The sequence below is a fragment of the Podarcis cretensis genome, assembly GCF_951804945.1.
Source record: "Podarcis cretensis genome assembly, chromosome: 5".
Classification (NCBI taxonomy): Eukaryota; Metazoa; Chordata; class Lepidosauria; order Squamata; family Lacertidae; genus Podarcis; species Podarcis cretensis.
Window position 1 is genome coordinate 96,911,630 of NC_137174.1, and position 20,121 is coordinate 96,931,750.

A 20,121-nucleotide genomic window follows, 5' to 3' on the forward strand; every position below is an offset into this window, starting at 1 on the left:
GGAAGTTGTCATTCAAAACATCTGGGGGCCACCAGTTCGGCAAAGACTAATTTACACTGTGGGAGAAATATGACTCCATGGGGAACCTGGCAAACAATTAAAAAGTTTCATTTATCGCTTCTTGCATAAAGCAGGGAGGGGGAGCCTGTGTTGCTGGACTACAACTCCCATCTTCCCTGACCACTGACTGGAGCAGATGGGCATTGGGAGTCCCAACAACATCTGGATCATAGGTATCCTGTTCCTGGTGTTAATTAAGGGAACTGGGGAATACACACTGTCCTCCTTTGAACATGTTTGGTGGGCGACTTTCTAACAAAAGCTGGTGGTGAGCAAAACATACCTACAGAGCATTTCGGGGACGGGGGAGGTGTTCACATCACTCAACAGTCTGTTTCTACTTGCAGCTGTACCTAACTGTGGCAGAACAATGTTCAGGACAGAGGGAAAACTGCCTAAACCAGCTTGGCAATGTGAGCAATTGGAAGATAAAAAATATCCTGCACCCAATCTACCAAACTCCAGGCGAATACTGATGCGATGGTTCTTCTTTAGAAGAAAAATGATGCACAGGTAAATACTGCAGTGTGTGCAAATAAGACAAGCACAGTTGAACAAAGTGTCTCCTATGCGTACAGTCAAGAGAGTCAGGGTCAGGTCCCTGGCAAGTCCACACACTTTTGCAAACCCTGGCTGACTGCCACAATGTGAAGAAGGCCAAATTTCTGGAACTCAAATCAGTTCTTTTGCAATTGTTCCAGGGAGACTAGAATATGGAAGAAGAAATGACTGGGGCGAGTCAAGGGAGAAGCATTAGATTGGAAAGAAGAACTGAGGAGTTTTTATTTGGGATCCTTCACCAGACTCCAGTCATAGCAGGTCACTTTCTCCCAAGCCATGAATATTCCTTTACCTGCTTGTAGAATCATCTTCATCTGAGTCGAAGAAGCTGGTGGTTTCAAGTTCACTGCTCATGAGGGTGGAGGAGCTTTCATAGCCCCCTAGTTCCCGACGCCGTTCTGCCTTGGCTGTCCCGTTCACCCTGGGGGCTGGAGTAAAAGGAGGAGAGGGTCAATGGCCAAGGGGAACCATTCAGAAGAGAAGGCCTTCAAAAAGTCAAACAAATATATATCCCACCTGGGAAAGGATCACCAGTTGCCTTTCTAGTGATGGGGAAGCGAAAATATAAGGGAGCCTACAAATAATAGTACCTTCATAACACACTGTGCAAACTAAGCAATCCTACAGAACAACAACCCTGAAGGAGGTTGGCAGGGTTGAGTGGGAGAGGGTTATATCAACATAACAGCGCTCGTTGGCAAACTCTTTCCATTAGCAGAAAACTAAAAATCTGAACCCAGTTTTCACGTTGTGAGAAGGAGCAGTATGGGAAGGCCTTCCTGAGTCCCAAGCAATCTTTGAGCGGGCTCCCTCTCCCCACAACTTGTCAGATAATTTTTTCTTCCCTGTTTTAAAAGGGAAAGTTAGTCTGCCCATTTGGTCAGATGGGCAGCTGGGTCCGTGGAGGAGCCAGCCCCTGAGTGGGTACAGGGCTGTGGGCCCTGAATTGCACGGAAATTTCAAAAATTGTTGGCTTGGGATGGCGGCAGAGAAGGTGGACCTCCCAAGGCCCCGAGGATGGGGAAGAACATGCACACAGCAGCAGAGTCAAGGGCACAGCCTACAGAGCAGACTTTGATAGAGGTGGGCTGGGGACTACTACTATAGCCAGTTGAACTCTAGGAAATAAACTTCACCATGTTCAGGTCCATCTTTCCTGCGCGGCCTTTCCCTCTGTATCGATACCACTGAGTCAGTCTCCGTCTCATTATCCAGGTTCTCTCGACTTCCTCCAGTATTGGGACTGCAAAGTAAAAAACAAACAAATACACACACATAGTAGAAAACTGCGCAGAAGCACCTCCTCCAAATTTGCTCACAGAAGTGTGAGGCTTAAAAGAAAAGGCTGAGGGAAGAACTTAAAACATGCAAAAGGTGTGCTGTGCAATCCTTTCTGGACTGTACCATGTCAGACGGCAGGATGGGGGCCTGAATATTTGGCATTCCCTGTATTTTCTTTTTTAAAAAAACCAAATGCACACTCTTCTTTCTATATGTAAAAAATCCTAGCATATCAGAGAGAAATGTTATCAGGCTTCTTCTTCCTGCTAGTTTCACATGTGCCAGGAAAACATCTAAACACATGGCTCCTTGAAGTAGTACACTCCAGAAAAGGCTGCACTAGATACTTTTTCTGGTCAGGGGCAGAAGCCAGCAGTTATCTGGAGTGCCAAAGCTCCAGTGTCCTCAGGCTGCACATACAGACCTTTACATGATGCTGCCAAGAATCCCACTTGCTCCCCTATTCCTCTAGGGTAGGTCTGAGGTTTGTTCAACATGAAGGTAGCCATGTACAGCAACAGCAATGTATGAAGGCACCTTACCCCAAGGCCAAGCATCAATTCATCTGGCCTGCTACCGTTTACTCTGAACAGGAGCAACTTTCCAAGGTCTTTCCAAGGTCAGGGTATTTCCCAGCAATCTGTGATCCTTCTCAACAGGAGCTACTGGGGATTAACACTCAGCTATGGACACTCCAACATACGGCAGGGGTGAGTGCCAGAGAACAGTGTCCATAAGCCACTGCGTCAAACTTGAACTTGTTAAAAGAGGAAAGAAGCCCAGTAGGTTCAACAGTGGTCTCAGTTTCCTTTGTGGATCCCGTGCTGAGAGCACTCCAGGCACAAGGCTACCATGGTCAGGAACTGGGTCTCTCTAGTGTTAACTTTTATCCCTGCCACTTGAAACAGGCAGAGACTAAGCTTCCCTTTCGCCAGAAGAGAATGGAACCTTGAATGCGCTTCCTGCAGAGAAACTGCTCAACTTTCTCCCTGCTCAAGGTAAGGCTGCTCCTTATACACAGACACAGACACACAACTTACTGAAAAGAAGGAGGCCTGGAGTCTCCTATCCCTCCAGTACGCTCAATGGAGGGCGGCAGCTCTGGCTGATTGTCGGCGCAGACAGACCCGGCGTCCGAATGAGACCCCTCAGCAGACACCAGCTGAAAGGAGAAAACAAGCTCAAGGTAAGCCAGCCTAGGCAGCTAAAAATTTTCTTCCATTTTGAAGGGTAGGTTCAAAGTATTGCAATATAACAAAGCAGCCTGTTGGTCTCGTTACGTACATCTGTTTAGTGACACCGTAACAAATAAGGATGTCACTCTGAGGTTGTGCAGCTGGGATGGGAGCCAAGACCTAACTTCTAACTGCAGGGATAAAGGACAAATCACAGCACTTACAGAGGCACCTGCAAAAAGAGGCTTCAGAGGAAGAATAAAAATCAGCTTTGCAGGCTAAAAATAATAATACTAACAAACAAAGCTACAAAAGATGGGGAGGGGACACCCTAAGGTAAAAAAAAGCACCCCAGATAATTAAGTCCAGTCAAAGGCAACTATGGGGTTGCGGCACTCATCTTGCTTTCAGGCCAAGGGAGCCGGCATTTATCCACAGACAGCTTTCCGGGTCATGCAGCCAACATGACTAAACCACTTCTGGTACAACAGGACACCGTGACGGAAGCCAGAGCACACAGAAATGCCATTTACCTTCCCACCAGAGTGGTTACTATTTATGCACTTGCTTTCGAATTGCTAGGTTGGCAGGAGCTGGGACAGAGCAATGGGAGCTCACCCCGTCGCAGGGATTTGAACCGCCGACCTTTCGATTGGCAAGCCCAAGAGGCTCAGTGGTTTAGACCACAGCACCACCCATGTCCCTAACAGTTTACTGACATTAAAACAGAGATGCAAGGATAGCCCACTAAATATCTGTTGTTCTTTAATTGTTGCTGGTGCTGCTGCAACCATTTTCCCTGCATGAAGTACTTCCTAAAAGTACTAAACCATCACTTAATAGTAACTTTCTTCTACTAAAATCAATGCATATGTTTAAGGAAACCTATGTAGAGAAGAAGGATGCGGGTGGTGCTGTGGTCTAAACCACAGAGCCTAGGGCTTGCCGATCGGAAGTTTGGGGTGAGTTCCCGTTGCTCGGTCCCTGCTCCTGCCTACCTAGCAGTTCAAAAGCATGTCAAAGCGCAAGTAGATAAATAGGTACCACTCCGGCGGAAAGGTAAACGGCATTTTCGTGCACTGCTTTGGTTCGCCAGAAGCAGCTTAGTCATGCTGGCCACATGACCCAGAAGCTGTCTGCGGACAAACGCCGGCTCCCTTGGACTATAGAGCAAGATGAGCGCCGCAACCCCAGAGTTGTCCGTGACTGGACCTAACGGTCAGGGGTACCTTTACCTTTATGTAGAGAAGAGCCCTGAGAGCCAACTTGGCAGCTACAGGAAGTAGGTAGATTCTTTCTCCCAGGAGCAACAGGCTGGGAATCCGTCTACCAACATGCCTGAAGACAGGATTCCTTGGATGAACAATCCTGCCTAATCCCTGGCCTCTTGAGCTGTCTGGACGGACTCTGGCTGAACTCCCCCACCCCATCTTCCTAAAATTAGAGTCACACTCCTGAAATAGCTCCTCAGTGTCTGGACCGAGCAACACACACACACACACACACACACACACACCCTCACCCCACCCCTAAGTCATGGGGGATATGAGAGCAGGAGGCGACAGGCACAATGCACAAAGGAAGAGGCCACTCTTCACTCAAAGGGCCCAGCTGTCCTGCTAGGAAACAGATGGCATACAAAGCCAAAAGGCTGTGCCTAGAAATCTCAAAATTCTGTGCCCGGAATAAACCCTGCCAGTTAGGAAATCTGATTATTCTAATTGGATAATATTCAGGGGTTGCAGAATGTGGGATCTTTTGCAATGATCCCTGGAAGGAAAGGATAGTGAGGGGAGGCGGGCCAGGACCTTGCCAAGAGACAGGTGAATAAATGCAGAGGTCTCACACCTGGCTATTCAAAAGTCCTACTACAACACTGTCTAGCACAGATTGTTAACACAGTAATAGGTTTAGAGTATTTCCCGATTTGCAGGTAAATGGGCTAGAAGCTTCGTTTATTCTTCAAAATGAAGTTTTCAGGATTGTGTGCTAGAAGCCATATTTGTGGAATAATAATGACTATTCTATGACTGGGTGCTACTAAGCATTGGTAATCTATATAGTTCAGCAGGATATTCTACAGCAAATAGCTGTTTTTGAGGTCATCTATTTCTAAAAGGGGGCAGCTTTTGCCCCTCACCTCTCCGCTGCCCCAACCTTCCCAGCTGCTGCTCTGTCAATGTCTCCCATGGCGACTGACGGCAGCCACTGACATCTATCAGAGGGGAGGGGGAAGGGACTGCAGTGTCAGCTGCAACTAACTTTTGGTCCGATTAGATCTATGAGACTTGTTTCTCCCCAACCTCAGTTTGTTTCTGACTGCCCCTCAACTTTTATCCAAACAGAAACGCAGCAGGTGCTGTGGAAATATGGTGTCTCTCCACCCCCTCCCAAATCCCAGGTAAGTGATAACTGATACCAATGTCAGATAATCAAGACAAGTTGTCCTCCCCATCAAACATCTTCCTACTTCAGCCTCATTCATTTTTCATTACAGGTCAATGAGGACTACTGGCTTCTATGAGAAAGAGAAGACAGGCGAAAATCTGTAATGGAGGGTGGTGGAGTAGGGATTGGGGGGGCAGCGAGGCAGCAGGGAGGACAGATGTCTGCTCATAGTGTATATACATATCTCCTCCTCTCCCATCCTCTGGATTCCTCCTGCGTGTGGGTGGGTGGCTCCCTTCCAGAAGTGGGTGACAGAGTGCAACGGAAGGTGGGAGCAGTGGCTATGCATGATGTATGAACACATCCATTATCCCTGTCCCTGCATTACAGGAATAGGACTGAGCCCCAAAGAAGGCCTTGCGGAAGTTCAACCATTTACAACAGCCTTTCCCAACTGGTGCCTTCCAGATGTCTTGGACTACAATTCCCATCACCACCAGCCAGCGCAGCAATTTTTGGAGCATCTGGCAATATTAATATGGCAGCAGCAGTTCTGTGACTGACTGCCCAGAGAGAGAAGCTAAGGAGGACTTTTTCCACAGTAAAGCGACCGTGCAAACTGCTGCACCCTAGAACAGGCCAGCACAATGTGTTACCCATAAAAGCACAATGTGTTACCCATAAAACTAACACATTGCACCAGTCATGTGTTGCGGGCTTTCAGTGGTGAACCACCCCTTGGTTTTTCCAGCCTCGGGCAGGCACCCAAAACATGAGGTCTACTCAACCTGGTAGGGCACAACTTGTGCAGGATTTCCTTAAAATCATAGGGACAAGAGCAGTTTTGATATTATTCATGTCATAAAAGGGGCAACCGATGGTAAAGCGTTCAGAATCCAAATCTAGCATAAGCGGCAACCTAAATCGGGGCCTCTAAGCTCACAGAGCTAACACTCCACTGGGACCTGTGGTATTAGAAGACGACATCTGGCTTCCACAGCCAGTACTGGGCTAAGACATTTGCTTCCTGAGGCAAAACACACTATGGCAGCCCAGCCCAACCCATTCTATGGCTGCTGTAAAAGCAAGCTCACAGAAGATATCAGGATGTGTCTGAAAATAAATACAAAAAGAGGCTGCTAAAGACACTGCTTCATTACACTGCAGCTGTTTTACAGCGTATCCAACATTCAGAAATCAGTTTTACACATTCACTCCTATCGAACCTACCAAGCAGCCTGTGACTTTAGAGGTTTTAATTTAGAACGTCTTGATTTGTTTAGCAGATTGCTAGTTTAGCATTAGACCTAACTAGGATAGATGTTTACATTCCACTGGCAAACACTGAAAGAGAATTTAAAGGAGCTGGGAGATTAGCAGTGGCATGAGATCTTTCCCATTATGAAAACGGGTACTGGCCTAGTTTCAGCATTTTAATTTACGTTAGTGTTGGTAAACGAACCAGGAAAATTAGCCAGGATCCTTTCTTCTAATGGTTTATAAAATGAGGAATGATTGTCTGAACCAAGGTTTCCCAAACTTGGATATGCAGTTGTTTTTGGACTACAGTTCCCATCATCCCTGAGCACTAGTCCTGCTAGCTAGGGATGATGGGAGTTGTAGTCCAACAACAGCTGCAAACCCAAGTTTGGGAAACACTGGTCTGAACCATGCTGCACTTACATATTACTAAGGTCTTGATTAATTTTAATTCAAATTGATTGAAGCATGTCCCCAAACACAATAACTTGCCCAACTTTTCTATCAGTGGCATACAACTGAATTGTTTTGATGACTAAATACCAAAGATCCATCTACTTCCAGCAACCATCAGTTAGTTCATGAGGATGCACTGGAGCTTATCCCATATCCAGCCATGGAAGGAAAAGAAGAGGTTGCCACTTGCCAATGAGTCTGTCCCTGCTTCCTTCCTCTTTCATGCCAAGGCTGCCATCTCATGCGCCCTTGCTTCAGTGTATGTTCCACCGAACGGAAGGGGACTTACCTTTGAGTAGATATACGTAAGAAAGTTTTACATTGCTAGGTTCTTACCCACTGGGTTAGGAGTCCAAAGGAATCCAAAAATGGGTTTTATGGATTGCGTCCTGCTTGATGACGTGCTCCAGAGCCTAGAATGTGATCCCCAACCCTCCTTACTCTGAGGTGGTCCACCTGGTTTCAGCTGAACATGTGCAAAATTAAGGCATTCACTGGAAGGAACTACCTTGCAAAAACCTTTTAAGGGATAAGGGGGGGGGGAGGATAAAAAGCCCTGGCTCCTCTCACATCAAGGTATAATAAGCAGGGCAAGTGAAGACAGAACAGGGAATTGCTTCAGCTTAGGACTACCGGGAAGACTTGGACATGGACACAGCCGCTAACTCTCACATTCTTTCACCTTCCAAGTTTTAAGGCTTCTGCTGCCTTCTTCTCCAATGGTTGAGCTGAGCTCCTGGCCCAGTGTGGTATAAAGTGCTCAAACCAGCAGTAGACAAGCTGTGTTTGCCTTTCATTTTCCTAGGCAAGGCTGCTGCTGCTGCTGCTGCTGCTGCTGCTCCTTTGCGGCCAGTTGGGCAAGGTGGAATAGAGAGCATGCTCAGTTTTAAATGGAAACGGAGAAGGTGCTGGGTGGGTAGAGGCCAGAGAACCAAAGATGAGGAGGCCACACAGGCACAGTAAACCTGAGAATTAGGCATTGCAGTTACAGGCCCTGTGAGGAGGGGCACCTCAGCAAATTGGATTCCAGTATGTCACTTGAAAGGGACGCGGGTGGCGCTGTGGGTAAAACCTCAGCGCCTAGGACTTGCCGATCGCATGGTCGGCGGTTCGAATCCCCGCCGCGGGGTGCGCTCCCGTCGTTCGGTCCCAGCGCCTGCCAACCTAGCAGTTCGAAAGCACCCCCGGGTGCAAGTAGATAAATAGGGACTGCTTACCAGCGGGAAGGTAAACGGCGTTTCCGTGTGTGGCTCTGGCTCGCCAGATGCAGCTTGTCACGCTGGCCACATGACCCGGAAGTGTCTGCGGACAGCGCTGGCTCCCGGCCTCTAGAGTGAGATGAGCGCACAACCCCAGAGTCGGACACGACTGGCCCGTACGGGCAGGGGTACCTTTACCTTTTATGTCACTTGAAGGAGCTGCTTAACCTGCCCACATGGTAAAGCCATTCCTGTACACGGCTGCCTGGAAAAAGAAACCCAGTCAAGAATCCAGCTTACCCAAGACACCACGCGGCCGTTGAAACAGGGAAGCTTTGCATTGTCGTCTGAGATTTCTTCCTTCACAACGCTGCAAAAAGAAGAGAGAGACAGATGTCAAAGTACAGGTCAGCACATGAGGTCAAAAAATAGCAGAGCTGGCAACCTGATTCCAGGGCAAAAAAACCCAGAAGAACTTGGACTGCCACAATAATAAAACCTGAGGATGTTTCTTAAGAGGCAGAGATTGGGTATGATACATCAATGCATCTCAATTCCATATCCTAAGCCCTACCTACCCAACCAAGACAGCTCAAATCCAACCAGAAACATCTGTACTTCCTAATCAGCTTATTTCTCAGGTCATATTTGTGGATCTGTCAACTTGCAGCTAAGCCCTCTCTAATTTCTGCTTCTTATTTATGATTTCTATAAAAGGAAGTGTGTGTGTTTAACAGTTCATTTGTCCCTTAGAGAGCCCTGTGAAGCGAAGCAAGATTGAGATGTAGAGACGTGTCTAGGCTGCCTGGAAAACTACATGACTAAGCGCGAATCTGCATGGGAATCCTTCTTAAAAGAAAGACAGGGGGGAGAAGAAGGCTGTTTTGCACAATGACAGGTGAAAACATTGTTCACTTTAAAATGATAAATCAAAGTAAGCCACATTATCCTGTCAGGTCTCAATATTTCAATTGATGTTTTATTCTGAGGAAGAAAACTGATCCCCTTTCTATTGCTGGCTCCTAGACTACACACAACAACTTACCACAAGGGTATTTTAAGGTATGAAAGGCAGACTATAACGTAACATATCCGGAAGACAGAAGTCAAAGGGGACATGGTGGAATGGTCCCAATCCTGTACAAAGGAAAACTGGGTTCTGTAACCTGCATAAACTATGGGGAGCCCATATTATATTGCATTGCCAAGACTAATGTTTCCTTTAAAAAAAAAAAATAGCAGAGATTCCTTAGAACACAAGCCTACTTGGAGCAAATGATGTGAAAGAAAATCTATAGTTGCTGGCTAAATGGAGTGAACCTATAGATTAGGGGTCAGTAAAGTTTTTCAGCAGGGGGCTGGTCCACTGTCTCTCAGACCTTGTAGGGGGGCCTAACTATATTTTGGCAGGGGGCAGAAATGATGCAAGAGCACTACGAGCCCCAGTGGCTGCTTATCTGTGTCTTGTGAGTGGCAGGGGCTGGTGGCAACGGTGGAGGGAAAATGAGCAGCACGCAAAAGAGCTGCGGAGAGGGGCTGCTTAAAATGGCGGCCACTCGAGCGCTGCTGCTGCTGCTGCTGGCACCAACAAAGCCCAGCCCCCTTCCTCCTCTAGGCAGGGCGGGAAGAAGCCAGGAGGAGGGAGGGAGGAGGCACAGCCGCCATGTGAGGGAGAGGGAAAGAATGCGTGCGTGCTGGCGATCCACGTGGCAATTCCTGGACCATTTGCAGGCCGGATCCAGAAGGCAATTGGGCCTGATCCGGTCCACAGGCCTTAGTTTTCTGAGCCATGCTACAGATGCAACATTTGTGAACAAGAAGGGACTGTTGTCTTCTGTTCTGCAAGTGTATCAATGCCTCCAGATCAGAGCGGCAGGGATTCTGGGGCACTCAAGCTCTCTTTTTTTAAGAATAATTTTTATTAACCGACCAATCAAATCAAAACAAATTACATAAATTACAAATTACAAAGCCGAATTTTAAATTTTTGTTGGGGGTACCATATTTCAAGTACTGAAGGGGATCCAATCATCTTCTTGCTTCTTCTTGCTGCTTTAATGTCCACAAATCTGACCATATGATGTTCACAGTACTATCCAGTCCTTTCTTATTGTTTTTCCACATCTCTTCTTGTTATTTTCATATATTTTTCCTTTCTCTTTGTGACCTCTGATAGTCTCCACAAGCAGGTTAAAACAGATTGTAATCCTGTGTGGATATATATTTTTTTATGCAAGAGCCATATCCAGACGTTTTCCGTATAACATCACTTCCATAAATCAAAACAGTCTTAGCGTCGTTAATCTTCACAAATCTGTCGCCTTTCTCAACCTCTGAGGAGATTCACCAGGAATGCAGTCTGAAAACAAATCCATTCCTCCTCCCAGTTATAAATCCTTCGGCAAAACCTGCCAAGATGGCGACTCTGTATTTATTACTGCTCCATTCCAAAAGCTCTTGTTCTTTAGTCAATCTCCATAAAGCATACTTTTGGTTAAAGTTCATTTCCACACAGCCCTTAATCATCCTGCTTGGGTCAGTTAACCGACGGTTCTAATGAGGAGGGGTTCTTGGCTAATCACATAAAAGAAAAGAAAAAAAGGTTCCCCCCCCCATCCAGTCCTGTTGCCGATATACCCAGCCTTTGATATCTTCTTCATAAAATATTCCTGTTGCTCCAACCCGTCGTCTTCTTCCACAGAGGTCCCTTCTATTAGCAGTCTTCACTCCTCTTCTTCACTTGAAATATGTGCATTTGCTTCTTTTGTAATTAATTATTCCAAATTGCTGCAGCTAATGCGCGATCAGAGACAGCGTCTAGGAGAGCCGGGGTCCACACGGGGGCATTCTGCCTATTGCCCTCACCCCCTTTTTTCGAATTCGGGGGTGATTTATGGGCACAGCAGGTAAGGGCAGTGTTCCCCATTCCCTTGGGGCAACAAGGGAGGCTGCCTACTCCCATAACAGCCTCTTAATTACCCTGTGTGGTCCGGAGAGATGATATTGTCAGCCATCTTCCAATGGGGGCACTCAAGCTCTCAGAGGCCCCTTTGAGGACAGAAGGGAACAGGTGTGAGCAACATCTGGCCTTGAATTTGGCAGCCAGCAAAAGGTCTTTGGACTGGCCAGGCATAACTTAAAGACAAGGAGCCTGGCCATCTGCTGTTGCCTGGCCAACAGAGCGGAGCTGTCTGATTGCTGCCCCCCTTGCCCTCCTTTAGTTCTCCAGCAACTGGCCTCAGGCATCCTTGGCTGGTGAAGACGATTTAGAGGCACATGGGCTTAACCTTCCCCTGGCACACAGCAAAACAAGAGCTATTTGACAAAAGGCCTTTAAAGGCTTAAGATTGAAATCTTTAGCTGACTCTTATTTAAATCACTTTATTTCCATCCCAGCAAAGAACATGTAGCAACATGTTTGAGCATCCTGGGGCATAAGACAAGACACAAATATGGCCTTTTCTCCTCAATTTACACAGAGTCTAAGCTCCATAAATGAAAGCAATTGTGCGTGCAGGCTGAACAGAGGCTGAGATATCCCCACCACAAAACCCTCCTCACTTATAGAAGGCCATATGTTCCTGCCAAAATGAGACAGACTTTGAAGTCGCTTCACCAGATGGAACCATGCAAGAAAGTACAATCATTTGGGTCAACGCCTTGGCGGGGTGGAGGGTGCAGAGAAGGCAGCCCACAGGGTTCAGCTCAGACGCTGTGTTACTGTTAGGAGAGGCCCCATCTTTTTAAAAAGGGGAGTGAATCACTTTCATATTTGGAAATCCTATGTTCTTCAGGCAAAATACCTCTGAATGTGCCATGATCAACTAAGCCCACTTCTGCTGAGAAAAATGTATTCACTCCAAACAAAATCCTCAGAAGCTCAGCTTTCTGAATGTTGGGTTTCTAGTCCTCATGGTTGCCTAAAAAGCTGAGAAACTTGAATGAGGCACAGTGTGGCTTCTACTAGTTGGGGTGGTGACTAGTCCCACCCTTCATAAATCCACTGGCTATTCTGGTCACACAAGAATCCTTGGCTTTCTGGCCTGGCCTTGAGTTCTGTAAAAAAAAGGACTCAAGTAACTTCATGCACAAGATGAAGATAATCTGTACAGTACAAAGATTATTTGAAAAATGGCCACCTATATGGAGAACCTTTCCCGGTGCTTCAAGGATCCATACATCAAAATGGGTTTGGAAAATGTGCAAGGTGAGCTTTAAAGGCCCGTCAGCCTACAGCACCGGAGGGAAGGAGGGTTAGAAATTACGTGGGGACACAGAGTAAGTCTGGAACAGGCTATTACCATCATATAACTATAGTGTTTAAAAGCAAGAAGATGAGGCCAAGGAGTAAAGCCTACACAAATCCAAAGTGGAGCCCCTAAGATGGTTGAATGGCGCCTAGTACACTGTCTCCTTCTGGCAACACCTGCAGCCAAGCTGGTGCCAAACGTATTGCTTTCCTTTCCTTTGGACCAAATCAGTGAGCCCGTGTGTGTTTGTGTTGTCATTCTGGCGGCCCAGAACCTCCATACACTCTGCCCAGGCTTGCATTCCAGGGAGGTCACTTTGGTGCTCCCAGTGCAGCCGTTTGGCTTCACCCCCAGAAGCACACTCCATTGTCTCTCGAGGTACACAGGTGCCAACAACTAGTTCCTACTGAGCCAAATTCAAGGTTCTTGTGTTAATTTACAAGGCCCTTAACGACTTAGGTTCAAGGATACCTTAGGGACTGATGGATGCCTTATATCCCTGCCCAATCACAGAGCTCTTGAGAGGAATTACTGTGAGTAGTCTTACACAACTCAGTTCCACCAGGAGTGTTCAATATTGTGGGCTCAATTCAGTGTCACTCAGTCCCAGCTGAGATCAGACAGGCCCCTTTCAGGCACTTGGTGAAGACATGTTTGTTTCAGCGGGCATGTTAAGTATCTTTTCTCATTTTATGATTAGCTGTGGAGGTGCACTCCTCTTGCATGCCTCCTGTATCCACTTAGGAACTGGGGTAATAAGATGAAGTCAGAAACTCTTGGTGCTTCTTCCAGTTGTGGAACTCCTCTGCAGGCAGGATTTTTCTGCCCGTTTCAAAACATGGACAGAAAATTGCAGGAGGCAAATAGGGTTTTCCATCCTAATTAACTCTGCCCCACCCAGACGACGCCTTCTGTCCCTACTTTATACATCAAAGGAACCTGCTCCTTGAAGCCCTGAAGGCTCAGATGCACTCATTTAATCTGAATGGAGTCTTTTAAAGTGACACCATTTCCCACATCTTCTGCACCAACCAACCAGCTAGCTGTGTCTTACTAAGATGCAGGGAGAAGAGGTTCAAAGAGCTCCAGAAGACTCTGTGCCAAGAAACTGAACTGCAAGCCAGTGGGCAACCCCTTACTCACAAAACCAGGAGTGCAATCTGCAGAGCACCAAGGGACCACCTTGACACAGGATCATAACTCTAGGTGAAAGAGGCTTATGGATGCTCAGGTTTTTTAAATTTATCACCTGCATGCAGGCCCTTTTGTGGAAAGGGCCATAGCTCAGTGGTACAGCACCTGCTATGCTTGCAGAACATCTCAGGTGCAATCACCAGCATCCCTAGGTAGGGCTGGGAAGACCCCCTGCCTGACACCCAAGAGGGCTGCTGCCAGTCAATACTGAACAAGACAGACTAACAGTCTGACTCAATATACATTTTGGTGGCAGGGACTGTGACAACAGAGTCAGAACAGAAGCTATTGAAGAAGCTGGCAACCCAAAGATGGTCATTTTCATTTGCAGGAGGATCTAGTCCTCATGGATGGGGGGAAATGGAATAAAAACATGTGGGTTATATCTGTCAAACTGCAATGCATGAACTGTTTAATTTTTAGTTCCATTATGCTGAACATGCTGCTTCTACATTAACTGCAATTCATGGAAGCATTTCGGATGCTCAGGTTTTTTTCGTTTCTTTCTCCCACACACTTGGATCACATGCACCCAGACTCAGATCACCCTCACTGTGTTCAATGGGATCTACTTGAAGGTTCAGTATACATATGGCCTGCGACTTACATTTTTCAAGAGAGATGTATCAATGCTGGAAGCCCTTCCCATCTATCATGAGTCCCCTGGAAGAGTGGTCAGACCCCAAGGAAAAATGGGAGTTAGACCTGGAGGAGAGTCCCAGGGGGTCGGGGTAACAGATTCCAACCCCCAAAAGATGTCTGATCCGAGGGAGGGTTCCAGGAGGTTGGGGGGGGTGGAGACCCACCCCCCAAAGTAGGTTCAGGAAAATTTTGAGAAGTGCTTCCCATCACCTGCCTTCCAGATATGCCTCTCTCAGCTTCTCCAGTCAAGGAACCATCCTGTTACACAGGAGCCCTCCCCCTTTAACGGAGGGAGCTGAGAGCAAATCTGACGCCAAGGCTGGCATCCACTCCACTTCTGACACCCAGGACACAGAGGCTGCAGTGCGCACAAACCTTGACTAGGCAGCATACTGGAAGGGATTCCAGGCGCTTGTTGAGCCAAATGCTGTGCCCATCCCACCCTGAATGTTGTTAGCTATTAGAAATTATTACTGATTATATTTCAAGAGCAGTGCCCATAGTAAGAAAGGCAACTTAACACACACCAGGATTATCAAACCTGTGTTTGTCATAAGCGGTTTCTCACTAGGAACGCCATCCCAATGAGCAACGGCAAAATTTCACAGGAATGGCAAATTGCACAAGATGAATTTGCTACTTTGACTGAATCTAGTGATATATCCTCTGTTCATATAACATAATCTACATCACTGTCAGTGCAAATCACTTGATGCTGTGCTGCCAGCTACAAAAGTCTGTTATTTTGTTTGCTGTATCCTAGCTTGGCAGTAAATCCACAGAAATGGCTAACCTTCAAATATTCTTACTTGTCTGCACACACACCTAACTATATTTAATTACTTGTAGCCTGTAAGAAAAAACAAATAATGGGGAGGAGAACGGCCTTTTGTAAAGCTTGACTGCCTAGAAGTGTGTTTTACTCACACTGAAAACTGAAATTGCTCTGAGGATAATAAGAGGCTACAATGACCATTAGGGAACACATTAGTGACATGTTTTCTACCTCTGCATGTAGTAATTAAGATAGTTAAAATGTTGTGACTAAGACATGACTAGACATGGCTGCAATAAGCCTTCCACCACCCTCTGTATCTTACCCCACAAATATGGCTGCAAAGTGAACTCTTGTTCAAATCCAGCCCCAAAAAATGGCCTGAAGGTGCTTGCTGTTGTTCCATCACAGATGCTAAGCAGATCTGAGGCTGGCCAATAACAGAGTCGGAGACCAGGAGTTCACCACCTTTACACTGAGATCCATAAAGGGAAAAAGGGCAATGCAACAAATCTGTGGGTGGGTGTTGGTGCTTTAACTAAGCCCTGCACACACTCAGTTTCCTTCCATGTAAATGCTGACAGCTTCTAGAACAGCTCTGACTGGCTGGCTAAACCAGATGAGGGGAGCCAATGGGTCTCAAACCCTCAGTGAATTAGGGACTTCCCCTGCATGCAAAGACAAGCTCTGATGGATTGAACAGTGGGTCCAACGGTCAAGAAGGCGGTTTCTACACGTGGTCTAGAGGGATATGGGGGCAGATGGAGCTTGTGTATCTAGGAGAAGGAAAACTCTGATCCTAGACCTCTGCTGCCTTGCAGGATCTCTTCGGGAGAAGAAAAGTCTAAAGTGTAAACCCATACACAAATCCAGAGTCCCTAAGACATGGCGCCTTGTACGCCTCCTTCCAACAACACCTCCAGCCAAGCTGGTGCCAAAGGTATTGCTCTGCTTTCCTTTGGATCACACTAGTGAGGCTCTTGAGAGTCCCATGGACTGCAAGAAGATCAAACCTATCCATTCTTAAGGAACTCAGCCCTGAGTGCTCACTGGAAGGACAGATCCTGAAGCTGAGGCTCCAATACTTTGGCCACCTCATGAGAAGAGAAGACTCCCTGGAAAAGACCCTGATGTTGGGAAAGATGGAGGGCACAAGGAGAAGGGGACAACGGAGGATGAGATGGTGGGACAGTGTTCTCGAAGCTACCAGCATGAGTTTGACCAAACTGCGCGAGGCAGTGGAAGACAGGAGTGCCTGGCATGCTCTGGTCCATGGGGTCACGAAGAGTCGGACACAGTGTTTCCCAACCTTGTGCCTCCAGCTGTTTTTGAACTACAACTCCCATCATCCCTGACTAGCAAGACCAGTGGCAAGGGATGATGGGAATTGTAGTCCAAAAACAGCTGGAGGCACAAGGTTGGGAAACACTGGACTAAACGACTAAACAACAACAAAAGCAAGGCCGAGAGGGGGGTCTTGTCTTCTGGGCAGCCCAGGATTTACATACACACTGCCCAGTCCTACACCCTGGGGAAGTCACTTCAGTGCTGCTAACACAGGTTTGACTTCACCACTAGAGGCGTATTCCATTGTCTCTTGAGACAGATGTATGCCAACAAAGTTCAGTTAATTCCCAGGAGACGGTGTAGTAAAAGGGATTTCAGACTGTCCCATGCAAGTTTGTCTGGCCAGAATGCAGAGCGGGGGGGGGAGGGTAGTAGCCGTGTGCTCCTCAGACATGGAGGGCTTAGCAGGTATCAAGGCAGAACCAACCCTCAAGTAGGCAGCTAAATAGAGCACCTCTGCACCCCTCTATTTGCTTTGCACCCCTCTAGCCCCAGCCTTAGAAAAAGGGTTGACAAGTTGGGCCTGGCTCTGGTTTAATAGCAGGCAAATGCTCTTGCCAAAAAGGAACTGAGGCTGTGGAATGTGCTTTGTGAGCAAAACTGCTCATTCCTGGAAAAGCCTCAACTCAGCAGGAGGGCAGGAAGGGCCGAGGGAGGAGAGAGAAAAGAGAAAAGAGCAGAGTTGAGCTTCTTCAACCCCACACCTAGAAGCATTATCACAAAAAGCTGCCTAACCACTAGCCCCATAATGCCAACAATACTGCAATTTCAGAAGAAGAAAAGGAAAAATAGAAACACCTGGTTTGGAAATAACATTCAACTGGTTCTCAACAAATGGGGTGGTTTTTAAGTTTTATTCAAAGTAGACTCACCGAAACATAGCTAAGTTAGGTTCATTATTTTCAGTAAGTCTACTTTGAGTAAAACTTTGAATACCACCAACTTGCTTATTTCCATTGTTTCTCCAGAGCGCAAAACTCAGACTTACTTCATGCAAAACGGCACAGACAATAATTCCTTTAATGTGGCAGCCCCAGCATTCTGGAATTCCCTATCCACTAGCACTAGGCAGATGACATTGTAACACTGTGACGCCTGCTGAAACTTTTCTGATTCAGTGGGCATATCCTGACACATGATTTAGTCATATCTCTTTTAACATTTGTTTAATGTTTTGCTATGTTTATTGTATTTAAATGTTCCAAACATGATTTTATTTTTAATGGTAATGTTCTTTCACAGATTTAGGAGGAATGGTAGGATATGACTTTAACAAATAAAACAAAACAAATGGTAGAACATGAGACTCTTAATCTCAGGGTCATGGGTATGAGCCCAACATTGGGCGTAAGTTTTCTGCATTACAGGGGGTGGACTAGATAGGTGACCATTGTGGTCCCTTCCAACTCTACAATTCTATCAACTTGCCAGAAAGATGTAGGCTGGCCTTGGTTATCTGCTGCCACCAGCTTCAAAGCCACATTCCTGGATCTTGCCAAGTGTTTTTGTGAAGCAACATCAAGAGTTTTCAACTCCAGCCTAAGAATTCCACTCCAGATCTCCCTTGACCATTCAGCTACAGCTTTGTTTCCTCTTTGTCTTACAAAGTCATTTATTTCACTGGTCAATGAGTAACAGCTGTGGCAGACTGCACCGTCCTTGCCTCCAACAACAGAGACAACAAATTGCAATGATATCCACACCAGTTGCATCTTTCAGTGGATGCTCTCCCCCAAAAAGTGGCTACAGCTGTGTGCCACATCATGTGATCCTCAAACTATTCCCCACCCCCCTTTAGCTCCCATCACAGGGCCAGACCACAGAACATCAAAAGCTTGTGCACTGGCCATCTTGGTTACAGGATGCCAACAGAATGATACAACAGAAAAACAGGTCCATATATATATTTAACTCACAGAGACATGTGTTCCAACCCTTCAAGGGAGACCTCCCTTTGCAGCCTATAAGGATATGCAGCCAAATGTACACTGTAGTACACATCTGGCTTGATGGGTGTCCCTGATCCCAAAGAGGTGCATGTCCCTACCTAGGCCAACCACTATATGCAGTATAAAGCACAATTCAAGCTAATGCAGGGCTGTTATGCTGAAATATATATATATTACTTCAATGAATTTAAACAGTTCTGTTATTATGCTAACCTATGCAAATGTAATTGTATTTATAATTGAAATTTTTAATACAAGGCAGTTGGTTAAAAGTATTCTAGCCACTTGCCAACCAATGGTACTTGAGAGACCGCTGTGGTGTTGCTGCTCACAGGCACATGGTTATCAAACCTGAAGGTGAAAGGTTCTATCAACTGAAAGTGACATCTTCTGTATCAAATCTCATCTCTCAAGTTGTTAGGCACCTACTAAATCTAAATTCTTTCAGGCCAGGGCAAGCAATCAATGACACAGGCATGCCCCTCTACAAAACTGCTCATATCCACTTCTAAATGGATCTTCTAAGCCAACTATAAAGCAACAAAAAGAAGCAACAGGTAGGAGAAGCCAATGAGGCCAAGAAGCTCATTGGACAGATGGATGGTTGTCTGTCAAGTAAGATCTAGTTGAGATTCCTGCATTGCAGGGGGCTGTACTAATAATAATAATATTTTTTTATTTATACCCCGCCCTCCCCAGCCAAGGCCGGGCTCAGAGCGGCTTACAAGCAATAATAAAAACAAGTTGAATGATTACAACTTAAATACAACATTAAAATACAACATTAAAATATTACAACATTAAAATAAAATGTAGCCTCAATGCAGGAAGAGAAGGAAAGAAAAAAGAAAGAGGGAGGGAGGGAATCAAATTGGCTCCAAGCCAAAGGCCAGGCGGAACAACTCTGTCTTACAGGCCCTGCGGAAAGAAATCAGATCCTGCAGGGCCCTGGTCTCATGAGGCAGAGCGTTCCACCAGGCCGGAGCCAGAGTTGAAAAGGCCCTGGCTCTGGTTGAAGCCAATCTAACTTCCTTAGGGCCCGGGACCACTAGGGTGTTGCTATTTATGGACCTTGAGGCTCTCCGTGGGGCATACCAGGAGAGGCGGTCTCGTAGGTACGAGGGTCCTAGGCCGTGAAGGGCTTTAAAGGTCAAAAGCAGCACCTTAAATCTGACCCTGTACTCTACCGGGAGCCAGTGCAGTTTGAAAAGCACTGGGTGAATATGCTCACATGGCAGAGACCCCGTGACAGCTTCAAGGGCAGCCCCGCGTAGAGCAAATTACAGTAGTCAAGCCTGGAGATGACCATCGCATGAAGAACAAAGTATGTTTCAGCAAAGAAACAAAGGCAAGCTAAAATAGGACAGAGAAGTTTCCCAGCACAGGCAATATGGCCTTCTGGCAGCTATCCTCTCTCTGCAACGGGATTTTTCTTGCGTGGCACCTTGGCCTATCAAGCTCATCCCAAAGCCTGCAAGGGCCACATAAGCCCTCTCCCTGCTACAACTAGAAAAGTGACAACAGCTACGAGCTACTGAAATTCCCCAATAAAAGATATTAAATTTTCTCCTTTTCTTGGGGGCT

General features: G+C 46.5%; 1 protein-coding gene across 3 annotated transcripts in view; it reads right to left on the reverse strand.

Moving 5' to 3' along the window:
- DVL3 (dishevelled segment polarity protein 3) overlaps window positions 1-20,121 on the reverse strand; it is a 54,175-nt gene that overhangs the window by 16,164 nt on the left and 17,890 nt on the right. For all 3 annotated transcript variants that reach the window (XM_079977883.1, XM_079977881.1, XM_079977882.1), the window contains exons 2-5: window positions 8,681-8,750; window positions 2,943-3,064; window positions 1,758-1,864; window positions 914-1,049 (exon numbers count right to left, since the gene is read on the reverse strand). In XM_079977883.1, the coding sequence (XP_079834009.1) occupies window positions 914-1,049; window positions 1,758-1,864; window positions 2,943-3,064; window positions 8,681-8,750 (435 nt within the window). The remainder of the gene's footprint in view (window positions 1-913; window positions 1,050-1,757; window positions 1,865-2,942; window positions 3,065-8,680; window positions 8,751-20,121) is intronic.